We start from the raw sequence: 26,488 nt of genomic DNA on the forward strand, positions 1-26,488 counted from the left end.
GTTCTTAATACTCCGGCAATCTTTGAAGCAATCAATCCAGTCGCTCCATTCGTATTATCAGTCCAACCAGGTTCTGGTTCGGCTACAGAGCACCCAATTATCGATGGACGAAATATTGAGATTGGCAAGTGCCCATAATTTGTGGCTATCGAATTCTCAACGATTGATTTCGTAAATGTATACGTATTTGGCCAGTTCCCTACAATATTTGATGGTAATTTATCGGAACTAATCATATTTTGAAGTTCTGCAGATGTAATTGGAGTAGGATAATATTGCTCTTTGATTTCATCTCTTGGACAATGTGAATAAGCAGTGGAAACGTGCACAAAACCCTTAAGATTTTTCATTTTTGTTGCTAGCGTCAATATACGTTCAGTTCCTTGAATATTTATTTTACATGCGGATTCTACTGGTTCGTTAAATTTTATCGTAGCGGCACAGTGAAAAATAAAATCTACATTTTCAATCATCCACTGATAATCATCCGGTGAACTTATTGTTGTTTTTTCTAAATCACCATCAATAACTTTAATATTGTTCATAAAATCAGGTTTTTCTATTCGAAGCCGATCGAAAAGCTGGAAAAAATACATAAAATTAATAATACATCATACATACATACAATGAACATTTGTTTTTATTCTTTATCTACACTGTACAAATAATAATTAGTATTGTTTTGTTTTACATTTTTTTTTTTTACATTTCATTTTATCGTGTACCTTAAAATAAATTCATAGATTCACAATTATTTAATACCTAAAATGGGCTGAATAAAAAAAAATCTTAAATAAAAATGTATACATCAATGACATTTTTATGGTACACATTATTTTATGTTTATTTTTTATGAGCACGAGATTCTTAAACTCGGGGTCGTGGGTTCGAGCCCCACGTTGGGTGCCACTTTGTAATAACCCGAAAATTTAAAATATAAAAATAAAGTAATATAGAGTAGGGCGTGAAAGATGCGATTGAATATGAAGAAGTAAAGGAAATAATACATTAAGAAAAATTAGTTTTTTTAAATAGAGATAATTTATTTTAATAGAAGAGATTATATGAAATTAATTCTTATAAGACATAGACATGTTAAGATATATAAATTTTACTTAATATTTATTATTATCTAAAACGTATTGATCTAAGACATTATTTTTAAAATCAGTCTGTATAATTAAAATAGTATTAAAATTATTTTTTGTGTAGATCTTTCAGCAAATACTATTATAGTTTGACAATTACATTAAATACAGAATCAGATATTATAACAATGTAGGTAATAATAGAGTGTAGATGGTGATATAAAATAACTAATTAATATTAAAATAATAATGATAATAATAAAAATGAATAGATAATATATATAGAATTTAGTATAGGTATCTAAAAGCAACATACGATTAGGTGATCCCGTAAATTATAATAGTAGGGTAAAATATTATAAGTTACGTTAAACGATAATAGTATTAGATTATTTATTTATGAATTTGTTTGCTTATTAGATATGAAATGATAAAAGAGTTAATTATAGATGTTAAATCAGAGAGAAATTTCGTTAAAATGGATTCTAAATTAAAATTATGTAGGATGGTGTTGGGTTGGGTACTAGAGATTGCGGAAGTGTAGGATGGAATCGAATTTATAGAAATATCATGGAGGGACTCAAAGGTTTTGTTATTGGAATAAAGGAAGTTGTTGTGAAATAATGTGGGTTTAGTTTTTTGACGTTTTTTGATGATGGATTGATAAACTCGGCATCCTTTGAAGTTGACCGTGTGTGCCTCGGAACAGAGCGTGCATTTGGCTGGAATATTTTGGTCTTTTGAGCAATTCTCGGTGCGATGGTCTTTGCCGTATTTGAGGCATTTAGATTCATGGTGACAGTAACTATCAGTATGTCCGTAGCCTTAACAATTATAACACTGTGGATGACCCCAACGAAAATAATGGGGTTTCTCAATTTTGACTATAGTGTTAAGTAGCGAAGTGATATTAAAAATATCATTATTGTTATCATGACGATTTAAATCGACAAAAAATAGTGACAGACCACATTTATTTTTATTTTTGATATTAATGACTTATTTCACGGAATGTCCTTCTTCCGACAATGCGTGGGAAATTTCCGTACACAATGTGGAATGGTAAAGACTTCTCATTACGACTCTGAATGAACGATAAACGCTAGGTTGATACGAATGAAAACAAACTCCAGTATCCCTGATATGGTTCATAATAGTGTTATAATTTTGTGCGCCCTTGGCGTGTATAATAAGAAATGAGGTGGTTTACTTACAGGTAAAGGCGTTTAGGTGGCTTAATCTTATTAGTTCCTTTGTGAAGGTGGAGAAATTAGTGATGTTGGAGATGTAAGTCAGTGGGGCCGAAGGCGTGACGTTTTGTTTATTGAAGATTGGTGGCTCGTTGTCTTGATTTGCAGGATCTGGTTTTTTGTTGGGAGCTGACGAACTAGTGGATGTATTGAATATGGTACACTGTTACTGGGGTCATTGGAATCCAAGACGGCAAATCGATTAAGTGTAACGAATATTTTTTATTTTTATTTACGTCAGTTGACGATTTAGATAAATTACGTTTGTTAGAACAAGGCGTACGAGGCAGACCGCCATCGGTGTCGTGTATTGTGTCTACCATATGAGATGATTAAATCATATTGAATGTAAAAACGCGATAACGGAGCTCATAAGGCAAAATATGTGCGTGCATGTTGAATGTTATAGCAGAACTGAATTTTTTTTTTTTATTGTGTTTATGTAACTCTTTTAAAACTGAAATATTGTAAATGTTATTTTGAATATTTAATATTTCTTAGAAAGAATATTATATTTATTTTCTAACACATGTTTAGCAAAATTTAAATTAAGGGCAGTCATTTTTAATTTTATTTCAGAAATGCATTCTTTATATCTTATTTAAAAAATTCTATTTGTCGTACCTAAATAAAATTTATTACAGTTACATTTAAGTTTATATATAGCAGCATTTTAAAAAGATTTGTGATTTTTCATGTAGTTTTGAGTTCTATTATTTATATATGTTTGATTAAATTATAATTTGTTTTAAAAGAAATTTTTACATTATTAGTATTATTGTTTAGAATTCAAGCAAATTTGTTAGATATATTATTTTAATATTTATACTGCATTAGTTAAAAAATATTATTGGGTGAATTGTGTTTAATATTTTTTAATATGTTTATGAATATTTTTAATAATATTTAAATTTAAATTATTTTTATGCGCTATATTAAAGATAATATTGAGTTCGTATTGATAATTAAATTTATTTACGGTCGTACTTTACAAATATAATAATACTTCAGGCTAAAATTTAATTAATCAATTAATTTATTTATTTAATTATTAATTTATGAGTATTAACCATTTAATAATTTTTAATTTCTTATTATTTTATTATCTAATTTAATTGCCAAATTGTTTTTTAAATATATACTTACGGCTTGTTTATATGCATCTTCAACTCTTTCCTTGGATGAAATCCCTTTTTTACTTCTCACGATAATCGCAAGGTTTTTCACGGAACAAGTTCTAAGTATTTTTTCAATAAGTACCTTCCCCAAAAATCCTGTACTTCCAGTTACTAAGAATGTGCCATTTCTAAATGTTTCGGCGATATTTTTTTCCATGGTTTGTTTTTGTTGAACACGATTGGCTTCAATTCGAACCTACATCAAATCAATATTTATTTAGGCACACAGCCTTTACAAATTATGTGAGTGAATAACTAAACATATATATATATACTACAAATAACTATTGGAGAGAATGGCTTTAAATTTATGTTTTAACTAAGATATCATTTTTCTGAATAGGTACCGATTAGATATGATAACTGACTAATAAATATGGCTCGAAAGTTGACGAACTTAAAAACATTAACAAATGTCCTAAAAAAAAATTCAAATATGACATAAAAATGACAAAAAAATTTCCTTAAAAAATAACCTAAAAAATTTACAAATATTTGTTTTAAATTAATAAATATACATTTTTTTTTTTAAATATTTTACTCTATTTTACTATAAAATTTTATTAAAACTTACAAATTACTCAAAATATGACATAAAAATGACATCAAATGTCCTTTAAAAATAAAATAAAAAAATTACAAAAATTGTTCTTATAAATTGATCAACGCTTACAAATTTCTCAAAAATCAAAATCATTGTATTATACAATTAGAGCGTATTTGATGTTATAAAAAGTAAATTAACGATGGTTATCTCTTTATAAATATTTATAATTGGAAAAACTTCTCTCCACGTCCACTAAAGTGATTGAGAGTCGCAGACGAGCACTAATCGACGTTTTAATTTCCGACATTTCGAAAATATTATGAAAAAATAGTAAACTTTAGATATAATAGTTATTATTCACTATAACATGACAACGACGCGACGACTGTAATCGGCAAGATAAAATCAGGTACTACTCGAATATTAGGAAAAAATAATAAAATGTAGGTAGGTACGATAAGAAGCGATAAAAAGTAAACTAGTATTAAATCAGTAAAAATGACTAAAAATGTCGAAGATTACCAAATAATTTCAAAAAATTACTTAAAAAGCAATAAAAACCATAAAATGCAAAAAAAAAAATATAAAATAAAAATTAATTATTCGGATTCTAACGGTAATGAAACATATTTGTGGTCAGGAGAATAAAATCGTACAAAAAGAAAAAATGCAAAGTGCATCAACTTCTGAGCCCTATTTATAATCATATATAATAATGCAATTATCATCTAATGACGTGCAATACCATTTAGGTCGCTCTAAAATATTACCCCTTTATTGTTATACCAACTCTTTTACCTACAATAAACTGTACAATGAATTCGTACTTATATTAAAACCATAGTTGTGTCAGTGCTCAATCATATATAATTAATAATATAATAGTATTGTTCCTAGACTTTGTCTTGCAACAATCAATGGACAAAATCATAATTATTATTTATAAGTTATAATTATTACTACCGGGTGTTATAACACCAAATTATAACACACAATATTATATATTTTGTCACTTCAAAAGTTTAGGAAGAAACATAATTATTTCTTTTAAAATCAAGTATGGATAAAGACAATTGAGCCAAGCGTAGCTGATCCTAATTTTAAACTTTCTACATTAAATGTTAATGAATATAATTGGTGTATGCTGTATTATAATGCATATATTGATGGTGAAAGAGAACCCCAATTACCAATCTAGTTATTTTTTTTTAAAAGTAATAAAACATAACTGAATTGTGCGTCCATTAACATTAGTGATATACTTTACTTAAAAAGAGCACTAAAACACCATATACTCCGTGGCTATAGAAGAGAATACATACCATGCTGGACCGATGAAAGTAATAGACTAAAAGAACAACTAAAATTTCGCCCAATAGTTGTGCAAACTAAATAAAATATCATAAAATATCAGCTGGAGAAGTATCTATGAACATAATGGTTAAGAAATTAAACGCAGAAGAAAGATCTTGATGTCCAGAGGATTTCAGATTTGAAGAAGTGCAAACTGCCTTGCAGAGCGTTAAGCTCAGGAAAGCGGCAGTGTTAGATGGCATTTATCCAGAGTTTCTGACACTGTTCCCGAACACAATAAATCGGCTCTCAACATTTTTTTCTGTTATCCTCCACATAGTACGACTACCAAATATACCTACATGGAAACTGTTGAGACCAGGCCATGGTACTTACCTACATCCCATATTTAAAATGGATACAATAACAAACAAAAAACTACTATTGCCATTGTAGTCATTTTTTTTTAAAGTAATAGTCAATAATACATATGTTTTTTAAACAATAATAAGTAATTAGTAGGTATATATTTTGAATTAACCAAGTCGTTAATGTATAATATATACGCAAGTAAATTTGGTGCAAATAGGTTGTCGGATATCACATATCTATTTTATTTTGGCGCAAGTAGGCTATACCCAAAACGAATTAATTTTTTTTGTAAAACAATTAAGAAGCTATTAATTAAGTTAAGTGTTTTTTTAGATGCTACGTAACAATACTTCAGATATGGCAGGAATTCGGTCAAGATAAAAAAAGTTCTCACAACAAATTCCCCGTTACGTTGCCACGCGGAAATATTTTAACATACATAAGTATGTAAATGAAGAATAACTTTTAATGAAATATAATTTTCTACTAATAATACATTTTATAATATAGTTATTCGTAATATTTTTAATTATAAAATGAACACATATCTCCTATAATCGATAAAAAATCAAATATGTATTAAAATTAAAATGTATTATAATTATATTTATACTGTATGCCTGTTGCAGAATTAACTACCGAGTTTTTCCATTAGAAATATCCACCGGAATATTAATATCTTTGTCTGACTCAAGGGTAACATGTGAAAAACGTAATATCAATTTCATATTTTTATCCCATAACAGCAAAGAAAAAAACATTTTTAATTTTTAATTTCAACGAAATTTCAAAAGACCTTTTGAAGACCTATCAATAAAAACGGTGTATGTTACAATATTTTTAAAAATCATTTTATTACAAAAATTAATAAAATTTAGAGTTGCCAACATATTGTGGTACATATTGTATGCATAGGAGTATATTAAGTCCGAATATTTATTGTAATTTAGCATAATATATAGCAATTTCAACGATATATATTCAGTTAATTTAGTTAAACTCTCCTGAACATTTCCATTTTTGTAACATGCGCCGATCTCATTGATAGGTCTTCATTTTATGGTACAGGTTGTTTGAAATTTTAAAGTATAAAAATAGACAATTCAATAATTTTATTATAGTTATGATATATGTAAGTTTTTAAAAATAGAAAAACGTTAACAGTTAGATTTAAATGACTCTTCTAATATATTAGTACAAATTAGATTACCTTTTCAATAACAGAAGCAATATAAGATATACCGGCATTCATTTGTCATGGCGATGGTAAAACATTGCTGAAACCACACTAATGTGTGAAGTAAGCAAATCCATCAATAAGACCAAGAAGAGAAAATAATTTCTAATTTATATCAGTTCATTGCAGTAGTTATTATACATAACTGTATGAACCTTTTTTTTACAAAGGAAAAACTCATATCGATACGGGGTCATAGATATCATAATTTTTTTTTTCGATGCGTTTGAACAATAACGGTTACAATCTTATTATAAGGCTATTATTATGTTACATAAGATAACGAAAAAATAATATATCATAATAAAGTCCATAAATTATTCTATTAAATTACAATATACAGATTCTTGATATTGTAACATAATATTTTGCATATTATGCCAACATCAAAACACATATTAAAAACTCAATCTTAATAAAATGGCAAAGAAACTGTATGAAACAACGGACCGAACTCAGAGAAATAAAAAACACAATCCTAAACTGGCAGAACTCGAATCTTAGTAGAAAAGAAAAAAGTGTGATTGACCGTCTTTGGATAGGCCATTCAGGCCTAACTCACAAATTTTTCATGGCCAAAGAGGAACCTATACAATGTACATTCTGTAAAGTTACTCTAACAATTAAACATATAATAACAGAGTACCATCAATAAATCGACGACCTCAAAAAATACAACGTTCCACCCAACATGAATGAAAAATTAGGACCAGACATCAAAAATATCAATTATTTGTTACTCTTCCTTAAAAAAACCGATTTTTACAGTAAAATTTAAATATGTTTGTACAAAAAGAAAATTATAACAGTACTGCCTGTAAAACCTATTTTTAACTATATTAAGACAATAATTAATGTATAATATATAATTAATCTAAAAAAATGTTTACAACCATAGTTAGAGTAACATAATGTATTAGAAAAAAAATAATTATGTTCTAAATATTTTAAATTAATATTTTGAATCTACTGGCCGTGACCTACCCAAGTTTTGAATTAAGAAAATATAATTACATGGCTAATGGTTTATTTTTCATGAAAATTGAATTTTTTTTTTTATTTGTATATGAATTTAAAATTATATATATATAATTTTTACTGTAAACGTTTTATTTTAAAGTTCAATAATTCGATTTTATTATATTTACTTTTCAGTTTATTTTAATATACTGTACCATATATTACTTAGACAGTTCTACCAGACAGAATAATACTTAATTATGATATTAAGTAATCATAAATTATTCTTATAACTATTATAATTTGTATTTTTTATATAGAATTAAATTGAACGGGAAATTTATTATGGCTCATGATGATAAAAAGTATTAAAAACGCATTAATGCCGTGGACGGTATAGTACATACTCGTATAGAAAATTTAAACTTTCATATAATCAAACATAATAATAAGTTTGATTCCCTAACTTTGTCATTTCACCTTCTCACTTTACGCAAGTCATTTTGTCCCTTTCCATATCTAAATGTCTCATTTTAATTATGTAAAAAACCAATCACTTCAATGCATATTTTCACAATATTTATAAACTAATTTGCACAATTATTTGATCTTATATATTGATAAAAAAAAATGTATTAATTGAATAATTAAAAAAGAACGAACGCATTCTTAGGGTTCTTGAAAGGGTTAATCATGTCAGACCTACTGGTCATCATAATGACCCAACTATTAATTGTTTATTAAAGATTAACATCAGACAAATATATCTTTTTTATCCTGATAGATAATTTTATGTATAATATAAACAATAAAATAAAAATAAATTTGAATAATATTTAATACCAAAGAAGGTAGGTAGTTATATCAATAAAAAAAAAAAAAAATAATTTGTTTCATAGTTTATAAAGTCAAACGATAGAAAATAGTACCTACTTTGCCAAACATTTTATTCCTTGGTATACTAATTGATAGAAACAGATGTTTTAATTGCTGAACAGCATGATTTAAGATACATGTTAATAATAAGAATGTGACCATATCAACATTATTATTTATTTAACTATTTACAATTCGGTTCTTTAACAAAACGCTAAAAACACAAAAACCCGCTACATATTTGTTGTAAAATATTCATGTATTTTTCAATTTTTACAAATAAAATTGTCTAATTAAATAAAACTTGATACAAGATTTTCATAAGATTTTGTTTATAGCCAATAAAATAAAAATAAATAAAAAATGACAGGAAAGTAACAAATTTTAGATGTTTTTTTTTTTTTGTTGCAAAAGTTAGAATATTAAGTCAAATTGTAATGATATTAGTCACTTAATTGTTATTATGTAAATATTAATCGTAGCGATTCTAAAAATTTACTGAATAATTGTATTAGCATTTAAAAGATATTTCATTGTTAACAAATATTTTAATGAAATTTGTGCAATTGTAGATGTTTTTATTTGCAAAAGTTGGTATACAAAAAGTTCAACTTGCCCTATTAAAAAATTTGATTATTTTACTATATCAACCATCTTTAAAAATATAACTGATATTATAAGTAAAAGTGATCCACCTGACTTCTTTTACTCAAAATCGTTATTTCGAAAGCAATAAAAGTACACAAGTTTCAAGTTTAATAGACTAATACAGCAATACCAGCCATGTATATCACCGGATCATAGTTTCACCTGACCAGGGAGTATCACTCTTTTATTTTTCATCGAAATAGTTATTATTCTAATAGAAAATAGTACAATATTGCCGGGTGGGCCCGGGTTATTCGGCTGGTATGACAAAAATTTGTCATACATTATTGGTTGGGAAATTCAATAGTCATTACTAGGATAGAGAACTTCTAGCTCTAAAAAATCATTAAATATGTAAGTATTTATGCATTTAAAAATTTTTTTAATACGCACTAAAAATATGCTCATATATTTTTTTTTAAAATATATAAAATATTTAAATGTTGTGTAATAATTAACAAAACATTTATTTTTTCATATCGCAATCGTAGCTTTATTTCGTCGTTGTCGAAATTTTCGAGAAACTCGACACGAAATTCGCTCCAGGATAGATCCAGGACCTTAATGGAATTCCACCAAGTCGCTGCCGTACCCTTTAATTGCGGTTCAACTGCCCTACACCACCCAGACATGTTAATGTTCGCCTGCGTTAGAACGGACTCCGTGTTATCTAAAAACCGTACGGGGTCTTCGGCCCTTGTTCCGGAAAACTCCGGTAACGAAGCTCTTGCTACGCGCAAATCCTCATACGGTATTAGCACAGAACGTTCTTGTGCACGTGGGGCGAATGTCGAAAAATTCCGTGAATTTTCGTGAAAACCCGTTTGGTCGCCGGTCAAGTTTCGCGTGTAGTGTGCGTAACTCGCTGTGGCGTCGACGCGATTGGTACCCGGTTGCGCTTTTTGTCGGGTATCGCTGTCTTGCACGGGCGGAAAATTTCGATAATAACGTTCGCGTGCGTACGTTAATTCGTGCGGTCGTATAGGAGAACGTGGCGGTGGTTCGTGTAGTCGCGGCTGCTGGTCGACTACGTCGAGCTGTGCTCGATGCATTCCGCGCGAGAATTGACGTTGTTCTTCGAAAAAACGTGTCATACTCGTTTCTAGCGCCGTTAAGCGTGACTCTAACGAGTTCCGCTCGCCCCCCCCCCCCGACGATTGAATCACGTAGCGATCCGAGCTGAGCTGCTGCGGACTTGAAAACGTTATCGGTGTTTGCGGTATCGAGTAGATTTGAGGTCGATTGAAACGCATTATTTCCCGCAAAGTCGCCCCCTGGTAGTTGTGCGACTACTGTGTAGTCGCCTAAACCTCCCAGAGTTGACGCATTGGGTGAACCTACTGTGTTTTCACCCGTTCCCTGCAGTGGTGTGTGTCGTAATGCACTGTCGTGACGCCTGTGTGGACGCAAACCGGACGTTTGCGGGTTCGATACCGTTTGATCGTAAACATTCAGCTAGTCTCAGTTCCAGGTCGGCTTTGCCCCCAGTCCACGCTAAATCTCGAACCTGACACTCGTGTCGCAACTCCTTCAACGTCAGTTGACTAATGTATTTGTCCGGCAGTGTAAAAATTAATTATTAAATAATTCTAATCACTACTATTCGGTACACCGTATGGTTGATTAGAGTACGTGTGGTGTTTCGGTGTAGATCAAATCGTCGTAGACAAAGATTTCGCGAAAATGTACTTATTACGATTTCGAAAAAAAAACACACAGTCCGGGATATCACACTTCTGTTGTTATTTTGTTTGTGGCCCGCTGATATAAAATTTATATTTAATATTGTCGTAGGTCGTTTGACCTACTTCCGATAATGACTAAATACCGCGCCGCGCAATAATCAAGTTTCGATAAAGACGGCGGCGGAAATAGCGACAAAGCTGTGGTGACTGGTGGCGCGTGTGCTACGGCCCAAGTCACAATCGGCGTGATGTGCAATTATCGGCGGTCGGTGCGGATAGGTAGAGAGGTGGTTGGTCGTTAGTTACGTAACTACGGGACCGAATCTTTTCGCGAATATTTTTGTCGCGCGGATTTCCCTAATTAACTTCGAAAAGAAATGTAAAAATATGCCTAACCAAAAATATTGTACACCTGGAATATCTAATTATTACACTGAATAATAGCAAATCCGAGGTAATACTAGCGAAAAACTCTTACCTTGATTTTTCCGCTACCGGGATGATTCCTTACGGGGAGCCAATTGACACGGCCTCAAGTCGGTAGTAGGATTTCCCTCGGTGAGGTGGCCGGTCAAAGTTGAATGAAATGGATTAAACAAACCAAAAAAAAAAAACAAAAGAGAAGAGAAACCAAAGAAAAAGATATGACGATCAATTTATTTATTTGTCTAAAAGGTTAGAATAAAAAATGTGGTCCTCTGGTGACAGTGGTGGAATCGGTGTGTCGATGTTGACCAAACCGGTGTCCGTCGAAAGATGGGCCTCGTCCGTAGACACCGCCCGCCGGCCGCTGGTGCGCTACCTTATCGGCACCAACACTTTCCCCCTCTGCCCGGTGTCAGAGGTAGGTAGGAAAGTGTTGGTGCGATATTATCGCCACCCGGGATGTGGCTGGAGAGAAGCTAACGCGGTGCGCGGTGTCGGTGTACATATTGTACCTACGACATCACGGTACCGCATCATCATGTGTCATAAATAGGATTCGGAACTTATTGTACACATATTTTAGGAAATATGCATACAAATATGCACTTAAAATAACCGAAATATACGCAAAAATATCAACATCAATATTTCTTAATTGACGATTAAAAAATTTGATTTATTCATTTAAATTTAGACATTTTTTTGAATTAGTATTTTTTGACAACGATAACACTATATACTTTATATTACTGTATATGTTCGATTTAATATTTTTCATCTTCTCTAACGATGAAAAAAACTAACTGATTACTTATTTTCCTTTTACATTCTCAAAACGATTTACGATAACCAATAGTATACGCAGGAAGAATGAGGTTAGTTTCCCTTGTTATCCTGTCCTGACTTGTTCTGTGATTACGTATATTGACCGATGCATGAAAGTAAAAAAAATAATGTTAACCTTTAGAATAAATTTACTCAACACCAAACGAAAACTGCTTAAATATGTTATAAATAACAATTAAATTGCCAAAATTCGTCAAATATGCGTTTTGCTTAGATAACGGTGAAATATGGGAAAATATGCAATCATAATTTTTATATTTCAGTCCGTTATGACTTAAAACAAATTTTTATCTTAGAATATTCTGCAATTATTATTATTATTATTAACAATATGCGAATGCAACAAGTCCTTAATTCTAGTCATAAACATTTAACAACCATATTATATGATCAAAATTTAAAATTATTTTTAATTCAATAATATTTTGATTATATATTAGATGAAATAAAAAAATCGAAGGAAAAATAGTGATGAAACCATTACTTATTTAAAATATGCATTTAAAAATATAAAATTGAAGAAATGTACCCTAAAAAACTAAAAAAAAACTCGAAATATGTATTTTATATGTATTTATATATAAAATGAAATTTTATGACTAGCTTTGTGAAAGAAAGAAATGTATTTGTTTCGTACTCTGCTCTTTTTGTGATTGTGCAAAATAAATATATAAATGCTACAAGTCTTCTTTCCCGGTTATTGCTATTGATTTCTATTTTTTCCTAACATGTAATTTATATTGTAACAACACGATATAGGTACTCACAAAACGTTAACACTCGGTCGCGAAATGTAATAAGTACATTTAACGAAATATTATTTAATAAATCAACAAAACACTAACACAAAACGAACCTAACTAGTGCCCGGTTGAAAATTCTCTTAGTCGCTGCGTCACGTGGCATTCCGCAATTCTGTAGTCGCAGACTGTTAGCGCGAATACCTATTAGTTTTTTTCAGTGGCGGCTCGTGTGTATGTGTACAAGTGCACATGCACTACCTACCTAAACCCAAGAAAAATTGAAAACATACATCATAATAACACAACTAAGTACCTGAGGTGTAATAAGGATTATTTTCAAAATGTAAAAATATAAACTCAGAATATTATGAAAATAATGATATTATAATATTATATTTAATAGTTGGATTGGGCTATTTCGACAACTAAACGGTCGTCCGGCTGTCCGCGACAGAACGGTATCGGCGTGTACTATTATAGTAGTGCAGTTGTGCACACAATCGTTGTGCACATTTGTACCGTGTAAAAATTAAAGCAAGTCGATACACGCAGCCCGCGTTGTAATGGAATTGGTGTGCACATTTGTTTGTGTGCACATAACCAATTAAATTGTTTTCAGTGAATTATTTTCGACGTCACCGCGTCGTTGCGCGTCGGCATCGGCATTATTATGTTATAATAGTTTATTTTTACTCTCATTCATTTGTTATACTCCGATTATCAGCTGATCATATTAGCTAGTCGATCATTATCGGAAATTCAAAACATTAATCGTGACAATCGTGTTTCTGACGACCGACATTAACGTTATTCGTGTATTTGTTTTCAATTTTTAAAATGAACTCAGTACAGCAAATACTGCAATGTAATTTTTCATCAATCTCGTTGGAGAAAAAGATGGAGATAAAAAATACAGGTAGGCCTACTCCAGATTTAAATACTAAACAAATAACTAAATGTAAAACGAGAGATTATGTAAGACAATTTAAAAATGATATATAGGTATAAAACCCATGACTGGATTTGTGGTTGTTCAGAAACAAATCGTTTGTATTGTTTTCCCTGTCTACTTTTTGGTCAAAAATCTAATGATACCGCTTGGGTAAAGAATGGAATAAACGATTTAATTCATTTAAATTCTAAAATCAAAACACACGAAAAATCAATAACACACATAAATTCTTAATTAAATTTAAAACTATTAGGAAAACAAGACATAAAACAACAACTTTCTTATGCGTATCGGTTGAATATCAAACAATACAATGAAAAAATAAGTCATAATCGTTATATATTGAATAAAATCATAAATTGTATTAAATTTTGTGGAGCATTTGAGTTTGCACTCCGAGGTCACGATGAAAAATCAAATTCAGAAAATCCCGGCGTATTTCGAGGTCTTATAAACTTTAGTTCAGAGTTAGATTCGGTACTAAAATGTCATATTGAGAACTCTTCGGTATTTAAAGGTTTATCCAAATCAATCCAAAATGATTTACTAGAATGTTGTTTAGCTGTATGTCAACAAAGAATTAAAAATGAAATAAAACAAGCAGAATATATTTCTGTAATTGCTGACGAAACAACTGACGTATCTGCTCAATTTTAATTGTCAATAATATTTAGATATTTACTATCGGATGGAACACCAGTAGAAAGGTTTTGGGGATTTTTCAATCCTATTGGACACGATGCGAAATCGTTGTCTGAATGCATAATATTCAATTTGGAAAAAGTCCTAGAGTCACCAGATATGTTGATTTGTCAAAGTTACGACGGCGCAAACGTGATGAGTGGACGTCTCAATGGTGTACAAAAAATAATAAACAATAGCTATAAAAATGCACATTTCATATATTGCTATGCTCATCAGCTTAATTTAATTTTAATTTAAGCAACTTCACAAAATCGTGAGATAAGAATTTTTTTTTCAAACTTAACTGATATAACCAATTTTTTTCCAACAGTCCACAGCGGGTTACGGTTTTGGATAAAATTGTTAAACACAGAGTTCCTCAATCATCTAATACTAGATGGAATTTTAAAAGTCGAATAGTAAATACTGTGTATGAAAATCTAGAGTCATTAATTGAATGTATGAAAGAAATTGACTCAACATTTAATCAAACCATAGCAATTAATCAAGCTGGAGCTTTGCATCGAATGTTAATTGATGATAGATTTATATTTTGGTTAAGAGTGTTTCATTCTTTAATGCCCCATGTTGATATTTTATATAATCAACTACAAAAACAAACTATGGATCCAGTAGAACTCTCAAAGGCAATTTTTCGGTTCGAAGAAAATATATTAAAAGAAAGACAGAATATTGATAACATCTTTGAAACCTCTCAAAATCATCTAACGAAAAAACGAAGACATGATGATACTATTGAAACAAGAAAAATCGCTGCAAAAGAAGTATGTGACATTTTTATTGTCAACGTTAAAGAACGGTTTGATTATAAAAATCACTTAAATGCTTCGCACCTATTTTTATCTACCAAATTTCCTATGTACGAAAATAACTTTCCAATTGACCATTTTAATAAAACTATTGAAGCATATCCTAGTTTGGATGTTACTAAACTTAAAACTGAACTACAACTGTTCTACAAAAGAACCGATCTCCGTGATATTAATTCAACAGTTAATTTATTGAAATTTATAATTGAAAATAATTTAACACTAATATTTTCTGAAAGCTACAAACTCTTAAAAATAATTTCAACTATTCCAATGACTACAGCTGAAGCCGAAAGATCGTTTTCTACATTAAAACGTATTAAAACATTTTTGAGAAATTCAATGACAGAAGATCGACTTACAGCACTAGCAATGTTATCGATCGAAAAACGGATGATCAATAACATTCCAAACTTCAACGAAGAAGTAATCAACAGATTTGCAGAAAAAAAAGAGAGGAGAATCGATTTAACATATAAACATGTACCTGAAATATAATAATTTGTATCTACTTTATCATAGTATTTTTACTTGAAAATGTATTATTGTTATTATTATGTATTTATTATTATTATACTTGTAAAAATAGTTATAAGCAAAAGAAAAAGTAATTGGTAAATAACTAAAATTTGAAAACAATTATTTAATACAATTTATAATATATATATATATTATATTGGTTTTTTTTTTTTTTTTTTGGATGTACACTACTTCATTAAAAACCCACGAGCCGCCACTGAGTATATATAAAATAAAATAAAAGATACATTATTTTAAACCAGTAAAAACATGTTACATCATAGTAAATGCTTATTAGTTATTATTTTGTGCACCACCTATTTTTAACACTATGAGCCGCCACTGGTTTTTTTATAATAAAATATGTTGAGTAAACTTGCATCGTTTTTATTTTTTCCTACGATACAATGTCCAGCTTATGTGTTGGATTGTGAATTTTGTACAATCTGATAATATTATATACGGCACACGTACTCTTATTAAATTGCCAATTCATTTTACTCTTTTACTAAAGTACTAATAAACGTGGAGAGGCACATCAAGCTAGTCTTAAAATATAATGATTTGTACTTTGTACATAAGTATCCGTATTGCGCACGTCTCATTATTTTGATTTACAACACCTCGATTGCTTTATAAAAGAAATATTTAAACTTTGATGATGTGCCGACTTTGAAATTGCTTAACTCTAGGTCAAAAATTCTTACTCTAAAAATTAATGAGTTAACTCTCTTCCCCTCCATCAACAAATTACGCAACTGTACACGCGCATCATAATATGTTGTGAAAATAAATGCCATAAAAGCAAATACAAAATTGGGGAAACCATAAATGATGTGTACCATACTTCGACATACCGGTAGATACATAACAATTTTGTTGTCGTAATAATGAGATTGATATCGCATTGAATGGATTTCTAGGGCAGTAAATAGAACTTCGAGATTGGAATCATCGTCACTCGACTGTATTATCATTGAAATAAGAAAAGTAAACATTTCTTTTATGTTCAGATTATTAAAAAAATAAATAAATAAATACATTTTTATAAGTATGATTTGTAAGGAAGTTTTTCGACCTATTTAATCGAAATATATTGATGATTTTATGTGTCTATCGGGATTTTTTATAATGCTGAATCAACACTGAAATAACACTATTGAAATACACTGTAAAGTTGCAACTACAACTAAACCGTTTTTTCCTTTTTAGTACATCAACGGGCAATTAATGCTTCTTATCATAACTATGATATTTATTGTATATACACGTTTATATTATATTATTAATGGTTCGACGGCTGACTAATTATTCGTGACATGATTCAGTTTGGCTCACCTAGAAAATGATGAGTGAGAACTATAACACGTAAATTGAAATAATTTACTTGAGATATATTAATTATTATTATCATTAATAATGATTATATTGTAGTATTCATGCTTAATATTATATCTGTGCTATTATTTGTTTTATACATATAATATTAACAAAAAATGAAAAAAAAAAACCACTTTAGACTATGAGTTTTTCAGGAGATGGGTGGGTATAATAATATCTTGATACATCTGAAAAGTACGTCAGGCACAACTGGTTTGACCTGTAGTCCAGTCTAAACTTATATCGGGTAGTTTTCATCAAAGAATAAGAAAATATCGATCCATCTCGATAAAATGATAGAGCGATAAATTACACAGTTAATGGTTTTTATATAAGTGGGCATTAGTATATGAGGAAATTTGCCCCTCTCTTAAAGTACTTTATCTCCACTGGATATTTAATAACCATATCCCACGGTTGTAATCCAACACTGTGGACACGAAATCAACTTTATTATTTTATAAGACTATACTGCACTGCTGCAGTTTGGCACATGACCTGAAAATAACATTATCGTCGTTTGATAACTACTGCAGTTACTTATTGATTAGGGTTTTAATATGAAATAAAAATAAATATAACAAGTTATCTACAGTAAATATATAAAAAATCTATGACCTATGACAATCGAAACACTAATTTCAGATGATTTAGTCACAACATACAATAAAACAGGGGTGGCCAAATTGCGGCTCGCGAGCCGCATGCGGCCCTCGTCCTAGTTATATGCAGCTCGCGGTCTTATTTACAAAAACCGAAATATTTTAATTTTTTTTTGTATACATTTATAAAAAAAAAAATTGTATTGCATAGATTTAAGGTTAGGTTAGGTTATAGATCTTAGATCTAAGGAACAAACACTATTTAGTTATTTATCATAGATTATAGGAACATGATAATTATTAATCATTTATTGTTTATTCTTTTATTTAATTGTTATGTATTTTCATTTGACGGTACTCTTTTTTATACGTTACAAATTTACAATATCTAATTTATTGAATATTTTTTAATTTAATTTAATAAAGTCATCAATGTATTCATGAAGAATAAGACGAACGAATCGATTTGGAATTCAAAAATATTACTGATTAACTGTATAGTTATATTCATTATTTATTTTTAAACCATAATTTTCTTATTTTTAGATTTTTTATCATTTTTTGTACAACATACATCATAAGCGTATATTAAAAGGTTTTTATACACAAACAATTTTATCATATTATAAAATCAATAAATATTGTTGATAAATTCAAAGTTGAGATATTGAAAAAGGAGAAAAATATTTGTGTCCTACCTTCAATGAACCCCAAGAGCCGCCACTGGCATAAGCCACTCGACGACAGTAAAATAAATTATTAATATTCTGGTAACATATATTAAATATACCGATATTTATAATTTAATAATAATCTAAAACTAATTATGTCATCAATTGTTTCAATATTTTATTATTCTCAATTGTAAATGATTACATATGTATTAATATATTGTATCGATTATATTTTATTCAATAATATACTTAAATAAAACAAGGCTCCCCTTTTTTATGATTTCATGATAATGTGTTTCAATCAACTTAAAATTAAAAAAAAAAAAAAAAAACTTTATAGTAGATAGTTAGTTTTGTTAAAAATATTGTTTAAACATAAATGTAAGAATATAAATTCAATATTACTAATGTACTACTAAGTTGATAGTAGAAGATTTTTTGAATAGTGACACGATAAAAAAAAAAAATCCATTCATTTTTTTCATTGAACTTGTATGTGAATGTGTTTATTTTTAAGTAAACGTTTCGAACATTGCTAATTATACATGAACTAATTAATTATAATAATCAGGAACACTAACCATCAATTTAGTAAAAAAAAATTTTTTAGTTTAAGTTTTCATGTTTATTGTCAAAAATACTTTAAACAAATAATATATCACATTTAAATCAAAATAAAATTCAATATTAATAATAATAATAATAATAATAATAATAATAATTTATAAAAGGTTTTAAATACTATCATGTAAAATAAATATATAATATAGTTATTAACAGTAAAATAAATATAATTAAAATTGGTAGAAAAGGAGATACACGTTTATAACAATAATAATTTATATATGTATAATTTATATATGCATTAAAGTAGATTAAATACAACCATTATGATTAAAAATAATTTTGTTACACTAATAACACAATTTTATTAAAATAACACCGTGTCCTTCTAAAATAACTTTTAATTCCAGCTGAACAGTGTAAATGTATCACTAACAGTGAGAATGAACTAAAATAAAACAATAATAGATAGCCAGTTTTGTTAAAAAAAATTTTAAGTATGAATGTAAGAATATAAATACAATATCACTAATGTACTACTAAGTTAATAAATAGCAGATGTTTGTAAATAGTGACATGAGAAAAAAGAAAAATGCATTTGGATTTTTAGTGTATGTTTATGTAATTTGATTGATATATTGAATTGAATGTTTTTAGAAAATAATATCTAGTTTATAGATGTTTTAAAAACTCATGAATAAATTTTAATGCATGGTGATTGGATAAAAACTTATATTTTAGTCATATTACTGCTCTTGAGCATTAATTCTCTTAAATGTGTACATAAAATAAAATATTTAGTTGATTATATTTTGTCATGATTTAAAAACAACCAAATCACCAGAATATTTAACTACAAAATAAAAATTAGCATAATTGAATTTTTTTTTAAATTAATTATTGTTATTAGTGTAACAATTTGATTATTATAAAAATAAATATTATTCTATAATAAATATATAACTAAATGAGCAATAATAATAAACACATTTAAATTTTTTCCAACATAGCAATAAATCAAAATAGTATTATTTATTGATAAATGCTAACAACTGATGATACAAGAACTAATTAATTATGGTGGTCAGGAACACTAACCATCAATTTAGTAAAAAAGAAAAAAATACTTTGTTAGCACCACTAACCAACATGGAATAATAGGAAAAATTAATTGATCAACAGTACCATTCACCATGCCAGAAAAAATTAACTGTTTTGGGCATATTTTTCTTGATGATAAATCAGTAAATTACTAAATGATTGTTTTCCAATTGACATACGGATAGATGCAGTTGATTTTAACAACGCACTTGAAGTAAAACTTTCAGGTAATTTGGTTAAATACTGAGCACATGCAATTGAATCCATTTCCATTAGTAGAGATTCATTGCTGCGTAAGATTCCTAAAAAAATAAAAATATTTAACTTTCACAAAGTCTTATTCTGCCTAGGTTTTTTAAATTTATTTTTAAAAATACTGCTGAACCTATCAAAGTCAAATATATTTTGTATAAACTATATTATTTCTTATCATCCAGGAAGATTTGTCAACTCATTTATAAGAATGGATTTAATTATTATGAAATAAGTATACAGTGCTCAGCATAGTAAGTTAATTTAGAACAATTAAACATCCTGAAACACCTTTTTAGAATAATTTACTGTCTAAAATATAAGGGCTTAAGCATTTTGAAAATCAGCTTAATATTTATTACTCCATTCATAGAGAAATTAAATTAATATTGAATATTTTTTAAAATATAATATTATGTAATATAATAGAAGTAAAGCTGTAGCAAACATTTTGTATATTTTTTTACTCAGAATTTTATCGAATTTTTATAATATGTTCTAAGTTAACACAAAAAATCTAGTTTTGCTATCAGTTAATATTTAAATTATTGACAAAAAAAAAAGTAGTGATAGTTATTCAATTATTTACAAATTAATTATTAATATAAAATTCCTTATTATCAAACAATTTCAAAATATTTTCCAAATAATCACATTATTAATTAAAAAAGATTTGGATTTATTGTTTAAAAAAATAATTAGAAAAACTTGTTTCAAACTTACCTAGAGCAGCACGAAATAAGAATTGATCCTTATCCTTTACAAAGTTATCCCAAATAATAGATGATAATTCTAAATTCATAGATTTTGCAAATACTGAATAAATCCAATCAACCAAATACATTTCAGAAGTAAGACCAATTTGATTAAAGTGATTATTAAGTTTTTTCAAATTAAATTTAAGTAGATCATTATAAGTAGAAAAATATGACATCATCTGAAAAAGTAATGATAAATAAATTATATAGTTATTAAATAAATTATTTTCAAAATCATACTAACCAAATGTTGGTTTACAGTGTAAAATGCATTCAAACATGGAGACTCCATTAAATTAACAAGACAAATAAATGCATCAACTTCTTCCATATTTAAAAGTAAAATAGCAGCTATAAAACACATGCCTTGAACGTAACCGATATCCGGCCGTAGACTAACATAAGCACTAAGAATCCTTTTTAATACTTCAAAGTATGGACCATTCTAAAAAAATAAAAGGTATTTTTAGATTATAAATGATTAACAAAAAAAAAAAAATTCACTTATTACAAATATGAGTTAAATTATTCATTATTTAGTACATTCTGAAGAATTTAAAAAAATCAAATTTTAAAATTTTAAATATTTTGAAATAAAAAGTGTATTTCAAAATGATTTATCTGATTTTAGTAGGATATAAATATTGTTTCTGTAGTTTATGGTAAACAAAGCACCAACTATCTGAATTGTAGGGTAATTGAGTTTTTTTCTATAACTGACAAATTGTGATTTAAGTGTACAGTATACTATGTACCTCAGTCGAGTGTGGTGATTTAATTTTTATCAAAATATTGACCAAACAACAAAAAGTGTTTGTGGGCTCTGTATCAAAAATTGCAAATCTTTTATTACTGTGCAACGTGATTTTCAATAAAAGTTTAACAGTGAACTTCCAACAGCCCAACGTATTCGAGGATGTCATGAAACCTTCTGAGAAACTGGTTGTTTATGTAAAAAGAAGTCATCAGGTTAACCAAAAATGTTGAGCAAATGCAACAAATATAAGAAGTCCGCAGAAGCAGTCTGTCTACATTAAAAGAACTTGCTATTTTACAAACAATAGTTTGGCATGTTTTGTAGAGATATCTGAGATACAGGAAAAATGCAGTTCTCACAGGCTCTTTATGACAGCGATATGCAAAGAAGGGTTGAGCTTTGTATATTTGTTCTTGAGAAGAGTGAAGAGGTAGAATGAAAAGGTTTTCCTATATTATCATTTTAATTTTAAATTTTATACCTATAATTTGATGTAATCAACACATTGAACATTAGTAAATATTATACATAAAACTTATTGTAATTGATTAACTTGTAAAATTGTTAAACTTATCTTAACCTGATTGTTCAAATTTTACAATTAATATACATTTTTGGTATTGGATGAATCATTTTAAGACCCAATGTAAGTAAATTAAATTATTTCCTTTTTATGGTATTTTTACTTTAACATTCATCAGCTACAATAATGGTATGGGAAAATGTATCCCCTAATAAAAATGAAAAATATACCAATATTCAATAGAATAAATAAAATGTTATAAATGTATGAATAAATAAATATAAATTTTAAACAAATAAGTTCCAACACAAAAAAAAAAAAAAAAAAAAATTGAATCTTAAGTTATTATTTATCAATATAACATTTCAAATATTTGAATAGATATCATTTATGATAAAGATTGATAAATTAAGTATTTTAAAATTAAACAATAAATTAAACAATATAATTTAAAATGTTAAACTATTATATCTGAAGGTTTGATAGTGTTATATTTTTTGTTATTATTATTACATTGAAAAAAATACTGTTTAAAATAAAAAAACCAATGTTTATTTACTTGCTGAAAAATGCCCAAATGAGGAAATGTACGAGTAATATCTAGATGAATGTATTCTAGGCAATGCATGCTACCTTCTGAATCATTAAATTTGCTCAAGGAATTTGTAACACAACTCTTGTAAAGTTCTTCATTGATTATTAGATCATTGCCAATAGCCAAACACCAAACTTTACCCCGTACACTAGAAGGCAAACCATTCCACCAAAGATTATGGCATCTTTTTGTCTGACTCCTAGCATAAATAAAAAGTTTGTCAATATATTTGCATACAAAGAACTATGTGTTATAATTAAAAAGATTAAGATATTCAGTTTTACATTTGATTCCAATTTGGAATTATTTCTTGTGTCCAAATCTGCGTAATATAAGTCAATCGTTGTTCATTTTTTAATTTTTGTTTTAAATTTTCTTTTTGTTTTTTTGCTTCTTCAGATTCTGTAAAAAATATAATATTACCTATGTTTAATTTTATAATTCTTTAGTCATGATTACAATATAATCATATTTTACTTTTTTTCTTAACATTTTGTAAAATTTCCTCATAAAGTCTTTCATGTTCCAATTGCTCACTGATTGATTTGGCAGGAATTTCAACAGGTCTACAATTTAAAATTAATGCAGTACTACCGGCTACTTTTTCTTTGTTGTCAACAGTCGTGTTGCTTGTGCAATCAAAAGACTTAACACCAACATAATTCTTCTAAAATGAAAAATTGTAACTCATTTTTATCATTTATATTAAATTATTATTTAACAAACCTTTTGATTGGACTTGAGAGTACCTGAAATTGAAACTAAACAATCTTCAGTTCTTTTCCTAAAGCAAATAACACATTAAGCAAAGTATTTTATAAATGTAATGAGATGTTTATAAATAAATATATACTAGAAATTATAATTATGAATAGATTAAAGTTACCCAATGTTTAGACTAGTAGAATCAATCGATGAATCAATGTCAATGAGACATTCATTGGATTTTGAAATGCTACCACTACATGATGAATGCAATGCTGCTTCTGATTCTAATTCATCGGGACCTGAGCCAAAGATGGATGAACATGCTGTCCTAGAGCAACTACTATCGTCCGAATCGATTGTATAGGTGACATCTTCAGCTACAGTTTCTTGATCACTGATTGACAAGTCATCAAAATAATAAGACAAACATCCATTGTCTAATGGATTAATTGGTCCTGAATCGTTCATCAATGATGAATAATTGTTTATGTGGTGGTATTATGAACAAAGAATTAATGGACATTCTTCTTTCAATACCATAATTTTTGAATTACAATTGAACGTCAGTTTTTTGCACGAATCGTTTTTTATAACTTTTATTGCTATCTCATCGAAACATTTCGGTATTCTATGTCCGAATGATGATGAAATCAAAAGGAATTCTAATATATTATCTAAACGCGACAACTATAAGTATCATCGGCTGTTCTTGACCCAACTATCGAGTTGTTCAACGTTAAGCCAATCATCGGCTTTGTCCCGTCGTCTAAAACCCGTACTGCCATGATACGCCGTACCTGTAGCGCTTACAGCAGCCTATAGTTAGTAGTCCGCACTCTGTCATAATTAAATAATTTGCTCTGGTTATTGATAAACTGATAAGGATTTCGTTCCGTTCGCAGTCGTAAACGTACGGATATGTCAATGCACTTTGGTACGGACGTTATAAACAGATACCTACTCATCGGTTGTCAAAGAGTACACATAATACACGAAAGAGTGACGAGAGATAATATTATCGTTACATTCTCTTTGGTGCTGTTCTTAAGCTTTCTACACCGTACGCACAGGGGCCGTATAGCCGTATTAGATTTTATCTATTCTGTGGTATTAGCGCGTACGCACTACAGGCACTGTGTCCAGGCAGAAGCGTTCCCGGGATCAAAATATGTTGGACATAATCATTTTAATTTAAATAAGTACACATTATTTTATTAGTTTCCTAAACTTTTTTAAATTTAATTGGAAAAAATTATCTCATGACACAATGTAACACAATTCCTCTTGTTTGACTTGTTAATAATATTTAAGGATACTAAAAAGTAAATAATAACCATGTAAAAAATATTAATAATAATTATTTGAAAACAGGGTAGGCCCGGGCTTAACCACTATGGACACACCTCTGTGCCTAGGGCTTATTTTTGGGTATGTTATATTTGAATAATATGAACATATTTGGGCCTACGAAAATATGGTGGTGTGATTTTTTTATATAATGTTTTATTTTTTATTTTTTAATTTTATTAGGCTACTCTTTAGCACTATTGTTATAATTGTATTATTATTTAGTTATTATAACTGTATTATGCTTTAATTAATTGTAATTGTTATTCTTGGATGCTGGCGCGGATCTAGAATTCAAATTGGGGGGGGGGGTAATTTTTTTAAAAGAACAATAAGATAATACACAATTACAAAATAATCAAAATAAATTATTAAATAAAATTTAAAATTGTTCCAAATGTAGAAATAATATCATCAAAATGTATGAGTATATTCTTATGAATATTGAGCAAAACGTTCATCTCCCATGTTTGAACGGAGCCACGTCTTAAGGGAGTTGGAGCTTTGCATGTTTAGGCAATATTTAGGCATTTTGTATAGCATTTATATTCAAGCTGTGGCAATGTGTGAAAAGTAAATGAACGTTAATGAGAGTATTCCGTTATCGCGCAACCACCGCAACCTGAGAGTAGAGAATAATCGCATGTACAATACATTTGTAACAAATTATTAGAACCCAATTTAGCGTTTAGCTATGCCGTAAGTAGCATTTATATGATAAAATACAGTGATTCTCATCCTTTTCTCATTTATGTTACCTTAAGCCTTAAGAATCAAACACCACGTCATTCTAACATCAAAATAATAAATAATCTTGACTGTGTATTTTAGAATAATTCTTGAAGTAAGAAAAAAAAATAGGATACACAGAAAAATAATAAGTACACCTACTATTTATTGAGTTACAGGGTTCAATAAACACTTAAAGGTTTAAATTTACAAATTAAAAAAAAAAAGAGAAAAAATTATATGATTTGCATTACTACTGATTTTATATATATTGATGAGATATTGGGCCCGGGTGGTTTCTAAAAAGTTGAGGAAGTCGAGGGCTGATGGTAGAAAGACTGAGTCTCATATTGTCTTCTAGATA

The 26,488-nt window shown here is 28.6% G+C and overlaps 3 protein-coding genes across 6 annotated transcripts in view; 1 reads left to right on the plus strand and 2 right to left on the minus strand.

Annotated features, from left to right (window-relative positions):
- Positions 1–6,995, minus strand: part of LOC112680746 (fatty acyl-CoA reductase wat-like) — a 13,528-nt gene extending 6,533 nt beyond the window's left edge. The window contains exons 1-3 of the mRNA XM_025550939.1: positions 6,939–6,995; positions 3,485–3,712; positions 1–581 (exon numbers count right to left, since the gene is read on the minus strand). Of these exons, the coding sequence (XP_025406724.1) occupies positions 1–581; positions 3,485–3,712; positions 6,939–6,980 (851 nt within the window). The 5' untranslated portion in view covers positions 6,981–6,995. The remainder of the gene's footprint in view (positions 582–3,484; positions 3,713–6,938) is intronic.
- A 6,775-nt stretch (positions 6,996–13,770) lies between these two features.
- LOC112680720 lies at positions 13,771–16,129 on the plus strand. 3 transcript variants are annotated; one of them, XM_025550904.1, is made up of 2 exons: positions 13,771–14,065; positions 14,152–16,129. In XM_025550904.1, the coding sequence occupies exon 2, from the start codon at positions 15,247–15,249 to the stop codon at positions 16,111–16,113; it is 867 nt and encodes a 288-aa protein (XP_025406689.1). In that variant the 5' UTR covers positions 13,771–14,065; positions 14,152–15,246; the 3' UTR covers positions 16,114–16,129. The 3 variants fall into 3 exon arrangements, with proteins under 3 accessions (XP_025406689.1, XP_025406697.1, XP_025406705.1); XM_025550912.1 differs by having other exon boundaries at positions 14,776–16,129; XM_025550920.1 differs by having other exon boundaries at positions 15,117–16,129.
- A 4,199-nt stretch (positions 16,130–20,328) lies between these two features.
- Positions 20,329–24,914, minus strand: LOC112680889 (TBC1 domain family member 12-like). 2 transcript variants are annotated; one of them, XM_025551127.1, is made up of 8 exons: positions 24,227–24,914; positions 24,067–24,124; positions 23,818–24,004; positions 23,625–23,742; positions 23,305–23,539; positions 21,710–21,910; positions 21,431–21,644; positions 20,329–20,757 (listed from the first exon to the last, which is right to left on the minus strand). In XM_025551127.1, the coding sequence occupies exons 1-8, from the start codon at positions 24,514–24,516 to the stop codon at positions 20,561–20,563; spliced, it is 1,500 nt and encodes a 499-aa protein (XP_025406912.1). In that variant the 5' UTR covers positions 24,517–24,914; the 3' UTR covers positions 20,329–20,560. The 2 variants fall into 2 exon arrangements, with proteins under 2 accessions (XP_025406912.1, XP_025406903.1); XM_025551118.1 differs by having other exon boundaries at positions 23,818–24,007; positions 24,227–24,912.
- Between the last annotated feature and the right edge of the window lie 1,574 nt (positions 24,915–26,488).

Source organism: Sipha flava, unplaced genomic scaffold (genome assembly GCF_003268045.1).
Source record: "Sipha flava isolate LNK unplaced genomic scaffold, YSA_version1 101_pilon_pilon, whole genome shotgun sequence".
Lineage (NCBI taxonomy): Eukaryota > Metazoa > Arthropoda > Insecta > Hemiptera > Aphididae > Sipha > Sipha flava.